The sequence below is a fragment of the Dendrobium catenatum genome, unplaced genomic scaffold (assembly GCF_001605985.2).
Source record: "Dendrobium catenatum unplaced genomic scaffold, ASM160598v2 fragScaff_scaffold_54, whole genome shotgun sequence".
Lineage (NCBI taxonomy): Eukaryota > Viridiplantae > Streptophyta > Magnoliopsida > Asparagales > Orchidaceae > Dendrobium > Dendrobium catenatum.
Genome location: NW_021318516.1, coordinates 521,454 through 533,618, shown reverse-complemented (window position 1 = coordinate 533,618; position 12,165 = coordinate 521,454). Strand labels below are relative to the sequence as shown.

General features: G+C 31.5%; 1 protein-coding gene across 1 annotated transcript; it reads right to left on the bottom strand.

Moving 5' to 3' along the window:
- Positions 1–6,618: 6,618 nt before the first annotated feature.
- LOC110103881 (auxin-responsive protein IAA21-like) lies at positions 6,619–10,640 on the bottom strand. The gene is made up of 5 exons (XM_020832752.2): positions 10,028–10,640; positions 9,129–9,358; positions 8,146–8,287; positions 7,788–7,849; positions 6,619–6,907 (listed from the first exon to the last, which is right to left on the bottom strand). The coding sequence occupies exons 1-5, from the start codon at positions 10,429–10,431 to the stop codon at positions 6,870–6,872; spliced, it is 876 nt and encodes a 291-aa protein (XP_020688411.1). The 5' UTR covers positions 10,432–10,640; the 3' UTR covers positions 6,619–6,869.
- Positions 10,641–12,165: the final 1,525 nt, after the last annotated feature.

Sequence of the window (12,165 nt, the reverse complement as noted above, 5' to 3'; positions counted from 1 at the left end):
AGGGAAAACTTCATAGTTAAATTTAATAAATGCAAAAAAATTATTTTTAATCACTACATTTGCTCCCTCAAAATAGTTATATTAAAATATTTATTATTTTTCATTTTTAAATTTCTTTATCTCTTTATATCATTTTAGTGCTTTTCTCCTTTCACTCTCCATCCTCATCAAATCTCTTTCTTCCTTAAATTCTCTCCTTGGGGAAAAAAAAATCCAATCTGAAATTTGTGTGAGACTCCAAGTTGCATGATTTTATTAATATTTTGATAGCTCATTATTCTTCTTATTAATTTCATTCCCTATCTCTCATTAAATTAAAGCAAGAAATTCTTAGGCCAATAGGTGCCATCAATTTTTTTAATATTAATTTAAGAAGTTGTTGTCAAATTTTCAAAATAAAATCTTATTTATATTAAAAATTTGTTTTAATACTTTAGCTTTTTCTAATAAAAAAATCCCTTAGACTAATGGGAAGCCACATCATCACTTTTGATTTGACCACCAATTAATCCAAATATGTATTTAAAAAATATTTTATTATTACTAAATTTTGAAAAAAGAAAAAAATATACTAATTATGAAATTAATATTTTTAAAAATCATAAAAAAAATTTAATTGACATAATTGAGGAATATTTGCGATTTATTACTTCTTAATTTATTTGTCTATTTTTTCATTAAATGCTTGAGAACTATATTAAAAGGACTTTAATAGTTATATTATTTTCATTAATATATATATATATATATATATATATATATATATATATAATTTATTGAATTTAAATTGAAAATCATATTTATGTGAGCTGATTAATTGTATACTATACATATTTGAAATAATAATAATAATAAATCGTATTGACTTTTGTTTTATTTAGGTGTATTATTTATTATAAGTAGTTGCCAGCATAAAGTACTAACATTATTAAATAATTTACAATAAATTATAAAACACATATTTTAATAATTTTATTTTATAAAATATTCTGAACCACATATAATTGAATTTCTTAAATTTGAATAAATTAATTAAAATTTGAACCAAGCTGATAGAATTCATTGATTGGGCATGATCTGAGAAAATCTATTCGATTATAATTATTAAATTATTTATATTTTAGTTTATTAATTTAATTTTGAATAATGCTTTAATAAATCAAATTAAATAAAAAATTAAACCTACAAGGAATAGAAAACCTAGCACAAAAAGTGTACTGTTAATTTGATCAGGATGAAGTTGCTTTGAGATTAGCGCATTATATAAAAGAATTAATATAACACTAATCTCAAAGTAGCTCTTTGTGTTTTGAGAGAACCATTCTAATCATTAATATATTTAATCTACATGTTTTTCTTTCAATTATTTTCATGCAAATATGTCAAATTAAGAAGTGCAAGAAAAAAAAAATTTAATATAAAAAATCTCATAATTATTTTATTTGTTTTGATGTTTAATTAATATATATGAAAACAATCAAAATTTATATTAAGTTTATCTCAAAATAAATTTAATAGCTTTGAAATTCAAAATAACAAAAACAATTGATTGAAATATTCAACGATAATTTTTTAGATTAAAAAGAGAGTATCTTGACTATTTATCAGCCTTTAATACAATAAATAATATTTTTGTTAAAATATCCTTATACAAATTATAGCATGATAGACTTATTAATAATTAGATTTGCTTTGAGATTAGTGCAATACAAGTTTTTCTTATGTAATACTAATCTTAAAGCAAATTTAATATATATAGTTTTTATGAACATAATTATTTTATCTACTGAGTCGTCATATTAGCTCTACTTCTCTTTCTTTCACTCTCCATTTGAAGGGCCTTCAACTCTCTTTCTTTCTTAAATTCTCTCATTGTCAATATTCGATACGAGCGAGATTTGATTTGGATTAGCACAATTCAATATGATCGAAACCTAACTTATTAGTTAGCTCATTAATTTCAACTTTAAATTAATTTAATAAAAAATATTCAAATTATTTTAATTCACAAAGTCAAATTCTCAACCCAATTAATGATACAAGTGGCAAAATTTAAAATTTATAACTGAAATTATTAGCTAATGGAAAGCCACATCTTCAATTTGAGACCACTATCTATTGAACATCTTCAGTGAAGCAATGGATTATTCCATTAAGGTTTCGTTTGGAACGGCTTTTTTACTTCTTTTTAAAGTAATTTTTTAGTAAAAAAAATTTCAAACTAAAAAATTTCGCACTAAAAAGTCGCTTCAGAAAACAGTAAGAAAGTCATTAAGCCTAAGGCTGAATAAAATATATTTATTATATATTTTACTTTAAAAGAAAAAAACTCCATACTCTATTCTGCCAAACACTGCCACATTCATTCCTCAATCACCTATTTCATGCAACATGCATAGCCACTCAAGCACCTTCACCAACCATCTTTAATGACAATTCCAATTAAATTCCATCCTAATTGCCCATGAATTCCTTGGCTTTGATGAAATATACTTCCAAAAATGATATCAATTATCACTTATTCACCATGATTTGTTCATTCTCAATACAATCATTAAAGTTTCATTTGAGATAGTTTCCTTAATGTTTTCTAAAACAGTTTTTTAGTACAAAAATTTCTGTACTAGAAAGCTTCTTTAGAAAATAGTAAGAAAATTATCTCAAATGAAGCCTAAATTAAAGCTTCATTTGGAACAGCTTTAGACCACTATTTTTTCCAGGCTTTCAAGAGGTTTTTGTACTAAAAATCAGTTTTACAAAACAGTAAAAAAGTCGTCCCAAATGAAGCCCAATTCTCTCTCTTATATTAAATAGTTACCTTCATTGCTCTCACCTCCTCATCCTAAGAAGTATGGGAGATTATATTGAATATTTATGCATGGCTAAAGCTCTTATTCTATCTTTGATTTCAAGATGGAAATCGGTCATAGAGTAAGCTTCCCATCATGTGTAAACCCATAGCCTAAGGTTTCGTTTGGGACGGCTTTCTTACAGCTTCTTAAAGCAGCTTTCCAGTTTAAAAGTTTTAATTTTTATATTAAAAAAATATTTTAAGAAGCAATAAAAAAACCGTCCCAAACTAAGCCTAACTCTCTCTTTTATTCAAGCAATGAATTCTTACCCAATATGCATTCAAATTCACAACCCAAACTATGAAAAAGAAGCCACAATTATTCTCTCATATTCCATAGAACATTACTTCTTGTCTTGCTTGAATAGAATCTTCAACCCTAACCAATCTTAACTAAAAATAAGCTAAACTTAAGCAACAAGTTGCAGGTGAAGAGTTGTCTAATCACCCCAGTTCAGCTCATTACCAGCCCCAAAAGCATCTAGGATCATGGATCAATGCCTTTCTCTGTCCCTTCTTTACTTATTTTTTTGCATTGTCTCCCTCATTTTTGCATGGAAGATACTCCATATTATTGGGATTTGGACCCTTCTCAACCACCTGATAACTATACAAAACACCATTGACATTTCTGATCCTTCAGTCTAATCTCTATTTGAAAAGCTACAGATGTTTGCAAAAAGCTTTCAGAAAATCTCTATGATTTTCACACTAACCATTGTTAGCATAGAAACTGAAGAAGATACCTTTGGTTTGAAGGCAAATCCCATAAAATCTGGTCTTCCATAAAACTATTATTACACTTGCCTACACCTACTCTATTCCACAGTTCTAGAGAGAGAGAGAGAGAGAGAGGAGGGATTCTCTCTCTCTATCTCTACCTCTTTCTCTCTCTTATTTTCAGCATGATAAATGGGATGGTGTTCCCTCACCCACAGCCATCTCTCTCTAAAAAACCAGGCAGTGTCCACATGCCTCAACTTAATTGCATCATGGTGCCTTCATTCTCTATGAATAAACACTATCAGGCATCTATTTCATTGCTGTTAATAGGGCCACATTCATTATTCCATGCACATATTCAGGACTACATATCTATTTCCATGCATTTATTATATTAAATACTTTAGGCTCTATACTTTAGGAAGCTCCATAAGAAGCATCATGTGCCATTGTTTATTTATTTATTTTTATAAGGTTCTTTGATTTGCAAATCCCTTGCCAGTATTGTTTGTGTGGCCACAAAAGAAGACTTGGAAATATTTTTATTGGGAGCTATTTTGTAGCTGTGGTCTTATTGTTTTGATTTTCATAAGAATTTTTCTTTATATTGCTATTCTAGCCACTCAAGTCCGAGAAATTATTTTGTGCGGGCATCAGATCATTCGGAGGCGAATCAAAATGAGCCACGTCATCCGGTACACAACAAAAAGTGACGTGGCGCGTTCTGATTCACCTCCGGACGGTATTTGTATCCGCACAGAATAATTTCACCTCAACTCGGTATGAATGTTTCTAACCGATTCTCTCTCTCTCTCTCTCTCATGTAGACATTAAGTTTGGAGTGAGGAGCCTGTGATTTCTATAAAATGAGCTTGAGTACATAAAATTGTATAAACCGAGCTCACCATTCGTACCCCCTATTTATAGATTTGGATTGGAGCTTTTTATAAAATTGGCTACATATATGAAAATATAATAGTTATGTAGCCTGATCAGAATACCTGGCTTGAAGAAATTGTACGTTGAGTTCCTAAGAAGTTGCTGGCTTAGGCCGATGTCTTGATGGTTAAATAATCAAATAGCTTATTATAAAAAATAAACCCTTTGAATAGTCGTTAAGGCCGACTTCATAGATTGTACTCATTAGAAGGGAAGAATAAGTTGCAATACCCTAACTTGTTAAAAAAAAAAATCTAAAAACTTTCTTATTTTTCCCTTCTATAAAAGTAATAAAGTTCTTAGAAAAAAAATTTATGTTGCATTTTCTTAAAAGAGATGTCAAACATGCTATTGGACCTAATCCAAGGCTTTTCTAATTTAATTTATTTTCTTTTCTATATAGGAGTGGACCAAAGGTGGGCCGACTTTACATCAGGTGGGCCCATAAGTTAGGTATAGCCATGTTAGGCCAAACCCAAATGTGACCCTAAGTCTTACAATCAATATATATATAATTGAATATTTATACAAATTAAATTTATATTTATTTAATTAAAAATTGCTTAAAAATATTTTGACGAAATTTTCGTTAAGATGAGGATAGGCTTAAGAGCCCTTAGATTGACGTTAAAATTAATGCTTATATATAATATATAAAAATTACACTAATCTTGATGCATATCTTAAAATTTTAAGTTAATCATGGTATTAATTACATCCGAATATTATTACGTAAAATAAGGCAAATTAAGCCTTAGATTAGAGCCTAAAATAACCACTAAATTTGGATAAAATAACCGTCCGAAGGCCAACCAGAACGCGTCACATCACTTTTTTGCTCGGCACCGATGCTCGATAACACTGGGTTTTAGGAGACGTAGCACATTCTGATTAATCTCCGAACCGTACAGTGTCATAAAAGACTGAATCATAAAAGACTTCGCTCAATACACAATCTCAAAGCACCAATTGATTCTAACATCACATGGAAAACAAAAAAGCCACAACATCCCAATAAAATAAATTTTTAGCTAAAATTGCAACTCTTTTTTTTTCAAAGGAAAGAGGATGCAAATATTTTATTTTTATTTTTGAAACAAATTAAATTATTTTTAAAATTTATTTTTTAATTTTATTTAATATTTTTATTATTTTCAAAATAAAAATAACCCCAAAACCACCAACCACCACAACCGTACTCGACCGTCAATCACTGGTGGTATCGACAATCACTTATCAATATCACCGCCCCCTATCACCACCGTCGTTAAAAAAAAAAAATACTCACATTTAGATAACAAAAGAATCATACATCATATTTAACTCCATAGCTAAATAAATGGGAGACAAAATCAAGAAAAAAAAAAAAGGAAAGTTTACTACTAAGATAAGAGATTAGATTCCTTCACAAAATTTTATAAAGTACAGAGAAATAATTATAATAATTCTTCCATATAAATATAAAATATTCACAAAAGACTCCTCAAGCCCACCAACAAACAGACATCATTACAAAAAGAAGCACAGGAAGCAAATAAGAGGAAGTGGAGAATCATTTCTGGGTAGAAAGCCTGATTCTAAGGAACATAAATTAGTTTTCTTATTTCTATTTTATTACCACCTTAATGATAATAATAATAGCTCATAAAAAAAAAAATAGAATTTATACAGTATCATAAAGCTTTTAAAGGAGGTGTAGGTCCCCTCCCCTCTCTCTCTCCCCCTTACAGAAGTTCTCAGAATAAAGCTGGCTTGTGTTTGTTTTAGGGGCTCTAGACATGAATAGTTCAGGCTCTAAAAGAAGGAAAAGCCTGGATGGAAGAAGAGAGACTGTAGCATAGAAATTTCTTACCCTACAAGCTTTTCAGGTGATCAGTGGAATGATTCCTCTTGGTCATAAGTCAGAGTCAAGAGAGACTATTCGCTTGGTACCGAGCGCGGTATTGAGTGGTAGCAAGCTCAGTACCGCTCGGTATCCAGCTTGATAAAGAGCGTGGTACACTTTTGGGGTGATGTGGCATTTGTCTAGAGTCAAACATACAAGTTTGATAAAAAAATGTTTTTTTACCCAAAAATTTAGATCAAAGCATGGGAAAGTGGTAACCAGCAGAGTTGCAAACCAACTGCATTTACACAAATGGTAATAGAAGTTGCAGACATACAAAGACGTTGAAGACATAATTCTGACTTTAATCTTTATGACACTAGAATGACTCAGAAAAGTAACTGGAAGTTCAAGCAGTCTATGTAAAACAGCAAACCATAACATGTAGTTATCAGACAATTCCCAACTTAAGCTAGATTTTTCGGTTTTCATTGAATCCCTCGCAGTCATTTGAGCTCGGCCGGAGCGAAGCTAGTTCCGATTTTTGTTCTTCTCCATTGCCTTTGGAGCTGTAAGAAAGAAGATTTGATCAGGTAACTGAGCAAAAGACTATGGCTTCGTTTGGGACGACTTTCTTACCGCTGCTTAAAGCAACTTTTTAATACAAAATTTTTAATTTGTTGTACTAGAAAGTTGCTTTAAGAAGCATTAATATAAAGGAATCATCATTATAGGCATTGCTGAACAACAATAATAATAATGTTGTATGCAAGAAAGTAAAATGATTTCAGTCATAGAGAATGATGAAGTTGAAATTCTTGATGACATTCTGCAATAGGCAGGAAAATGTTGTGACATGACAAAGTACAAAGGGATGGTAGATCTAGAAAAGAGAGACAACATTAATGAGATAACAGGGATGTCTCCAGATATATATTTTGGAGAAGACAAAGAGGTCAGTGGTATTATAAATATGGGTAAGACCTTTACCATAAATATCACAGCAAGAACAACAGTACGGGGAGAATTGATTAATTTATCAAAAACAAGTATTAGCATGTTGTTATGAATGAAAACAGTAAGAGGTGAATGAATTAAATTTATCAAAAACAAGTATTAGCATTTTAGCTCGGCCGGAGTGATGCTAGCTTCATTTGGGACGACTTTCTTGCTGCTTTCTAAAAAGTCATTTTCGAAAGCAATAAAGAAGCTGTTTCAAATGAAGCCTAAAGCTCACTAAAAGCAAGCATTTTCCTACCACCATAAATGAAATTCATTTCAGAGATTGGTTATACAGGTGCTGAGTGAATCGCAGACACATTTTTTGGGATCAATGAAAAGGTTAGTTGAGGTACATCCATGTTATAATACAAGGATGAAACATTAAAGATCCAACAAACATGTTCATACAAATTAATTCAGAGTACATTCAAAGCTCTAGAATCATACCAAGCCCAATTGCGTCTGAGCCCTTCATAATCCGAAGCCTTTTGCAGGAATCAATGAACATCCTGAAATTAAAAGAACCATTAGTGGATCTTACTTGAGGAAAGCCAAGTATTGAACTTTTAATATCACGAGGTAAATTGAAAGGTTACTTTTGTAAGGCAAGAGTCAGATGAAGTAGCTTTGAATTGAGTAAAATGGACTCAATTCATATATAATTGCAAAAATTCATTTTAAAACTGTTACAAATCAAATTATATGGTATAAAAATGATGAAAATAAACAATTTAAATGAGGAAAACTAGTGTTCCTCCGTATAAGTTACAAAAAGATATTACATACTGGAAAGGAAGAAACTTACTTCCATGGAACATCACCAACAAGCATCCAATCTCCATCCTTGTCTTCATAGGTCAGCACATACTCAGAACCATTAAGAAGATCCATCAAACAACTTTCAGTTAGTCCATCTCTACTAGGAGTTCCATGAGCTCCACACTGACCTGAAACACATCAGAGTTTAAAGAGAAGTATAACTCCTCACAGCAAAAGTAAATAAATGACAAGAAAAAAAATCAACCAAATGTTTTACATAATTGCAAAAGCAAAGAACAGTCTGTTTATAAAAAAGTTCATAGATAAAAGTTTGAAGAACTCTAACCGTTAGTTCATGTAGTCATTATGCAATAAATGAAGCAACGGATGCAACAAATTTGTGGACCTAAAGGCAAAAAGATCTAAGAAAAAAAAGTGGATTAAATATGAGACAAGTATGTCAATCCCAAATTTAGGCTTCGTTTGGGATGGCTTTCTTAATGCTTCTTAAAGCAGCTTGTTAGTACAAAAATTTTAATTTTTATACTAACAAGTTGCTTTAAGAAGCAGTAAGAATGCCGCCCTAAACAAAGCCTTAGTAAAAATTAACATTGCCTTATGTTAGTACATAACAATGGTTTCAAAGAAACTAGGCACAAGAAAATGGACCAGAACCATGCCTATTAAGAACATTTACAAAATTTCTTGGTTGTTAGATATCCATGGAGATAAAAATTTGTGAAAAATCAAGCCAAAATGGGTTTTTAACATGAATTATGAAAAACTTTACCCTCTTTTTTTTAAAGACAAACCCTGCATAAATGAAATTCCAGCAACCAAAAGACAGGACCGTTAGGATTCAAACTTCTATCATCTGATCTTGAGAGCATCAACTTCATACATAGCATCAACATAAAATAGATATGCAAGTGTCCAATTAATTAAAACATATCTATTTTTGGCTTTTAACTGAAAAAGTATACCACAGATAAACAGATTCAGATTAAATAGAGGGTAAACATATCTAACCAATGGTAAATCCACTGAACATTTTCTCCAGAGCTGATGAGAGCTCCTTGTAGCTTCCATAAGTCCTCAGGTCAACCTTCCTCAGGTAAGGGGCTCCATCCATGCTAACCTTGACATAGAGGCAACCAAGTCCAATCTTCCCATCGCCGTCTTCTTTGTTCTTCGACGGATTTGTAGACATAGTATTCTTGCGGTAGCTTCTGATTGGTGGCCAACCTACAACCTGTGCCCTGTAACCAAAGTTTAGTCTTGATCCCTTGTATCCTATAGACTAATCATGCATGATAGATTGATAGTAGAATGGTGATAAAAGGGAAGGAAAAGATCCAAGCTATCAAGGGATGTTAGAAAGGACAAACAGAATAAGAAATTTTTTTCAATCCAAACCATAAATTTTCATTTCAAGAATCAGGGAATGAAGAACTGAAAAAGAAAGTTAAAAAAAAAATGTTAAAAAAATTACATGATCAAAAGAAATGGAGCTTTCACAAGATTCATCGATTTGCTTAAGTGGTTAAAGGCACATACAACTCATTAGAATTAAACTTCTGAACATGCGATTTTCTAGAGAAAAATACATTACATAAACGGATAAAAAAAAACTTAAATTCCTCTAAAATCCTCATTACAAAGACTAGAATGTCATCTGTTTCCATCTGTTTCTAACAAAAGCAAAACTTGAAATAGAATTTTGAAAAGAACAAAAAAAGTCTCAAATAAGAAAATATTGGGAAAAAAATCATCAATTTTCCTTCTGGAGGCGCCACATTTTCCTACTAATTTACTAACAAAACAGGCGAAACCCCTAATAAAATTCACCAAACGAAGATCACCACAAAATTGCTAATCAAACCATTTCCCCCTTTTCAACCCAAAACCCCACAAGTAAGCAAACTTACTTTGCAGCAGGCATTCCCTGCGCCTTCTTATCCTGTCCACCCACAGCTTTCCCAGCCACCTCCTTCCCGGCGCCGGCTGTCTGCCCCCCAACTCCGCCACCACCCCTCGGCGAGAACAAAACACCACCTTTCTCCATTTCCCCCTCAGATCCACCAATCCCAGAGAAAACCCACTTCCCGTTCCCATCAATAGCATCAGAAAAACCCCTCTTTGCTCCAGCCGCAAAGCCCTTCTGTAACTGTAACCCAAGAGTAAGCCCCACCTTCTCCTTCCTCTCCGGCGACAAGGAGCCCGGAAGACCTAGCCGGAGCTCCGTCTCACGGAGATTCTCCACTTCACCACTTGCAAGCTTATCAGAGACCTCCGACAGGCCTATGTAGTCGTGCTCCAGAGGCGGCGCCATCAATCTCTTTCAGTAATTTCAGTGAACATGAAGCGTGCTCTCTCAGATCAAGCAGGAAGAACAGAAATGTTAGAGCAGAACGAGCGTAATCAAAGAAAGGAGACGCCTTTGCGGTTGGGTTACGAGGCCGGAGATACTCTCTTCCTTCGCTCTAATGCAGTTTTTCTTTTTTCCCTGCGCGGTAATCTCACAAAAGCTCCTACTTTCTCACTCCACCAGTTTTTATGGAATGTTTTGTTGCGGAATTTGAAGCTTTTGACATATTGAACCTCATCAAAATTTTGAGTTACAAATCAAAACTTGTTCAGTTTTCCTGATCGTAGAAGACAAATCTTTTTGTAGTTATAGTAAAGAGAAGGGCTTATCTACAACTTTTATGAGACTAAATTAGAAACTTGATGCTCGTTAGCTCTTTTTGTTTTTTAAGTCATTCAAAAAGGTGAGCCCGATGAAGGCTTGGAACATAGCCCAATGCATGTGAAGTATTTGATTTTATAATTAATTTATCAACTTAATTATTTAAAAAAACAAAGTAATTATATATATATATATATATATATATAACTTTACATGTCCCATAATATTTGAAAAAATATCATTCCTTTAAAAATAAAAATAATAAAAATAATAAAAAAATATTTGAAATCTAGCAAAAAAAATATAATACATGTGTTGCTCTTCAAATACATGTTAATAGAACTTGTGTAAAAGACATTGGCAAATTTAAATATGATCGAGATAGTGAGCCTTATATCAAAGCATACTTATATCTTAGATGTAAATCTAAAAACAACAATATTCAAACTCAATTGTGGCTCATGACATATGATCATTGTAAAGCTCATAATCGTTGATCCTAACATAAAGACCAAGATGATCATATCAGATTTGAGATAGTTTATAACACACCACAAAACTTGTTGTTATCACGTGGTAATGAAATAAAGAATAGTTATCGCATTACCTCCGTTTGGTGATGCCTGAGAGTTATCATTCAAAGAAAAATAGAAGATCCTCAACGAGGGAGAAGGATGCAACCTTATGGTGGTTTAACTGATGATCAACGAGTTACTTATAAGTCAAGTGCCCATTACATTCATAACTTTTTTTTTTGTTGCATTGATTAATTGCAATTCTTAAAATGTTGCACCAAATGTTTGTCTGAGGATTTATTTTTTGTTATTTCATGTGTTGAGTATATCAATTGACTATGTTATAAATGAATTTGCTGTGGTATACATGTTAGATTGCTCTCTATTATGTATAGGATGTTTGAATCTATTCGCCTCTTTTATTATTATTATTTTATCTATATTATTGTTCATTTTTTTATATCATCTCTGAATGTATTATCATATATTCAAACATTAAATGAATCTAGTTTAAAAACATTTTATAAAATTTTCTAATAATATCATATTCAAACTTTTTAAAACCATATTATTTCAATTAAATGAATTTTATTTTTTGAGCCATGTTATTTGTTATAATATTATTAATTAAATGATTTTTATTTGATTGAACAAAATTTCAATAAGAGCAATTGTCTCCTAGAACGAATGAGGAGAATATCAAATTTTTGTCACATATGATCTCAACTTTGCTCAAATTTTATTTGAATACTATTAAAAACAACTTTGTTATGAACTAAAAAAAATCATTTGCGGACTAAAGTAGCAACATTTTAGTCTGAACAAAACTGTCGAGTATATTTCTTGAAAAATTATATTTCGA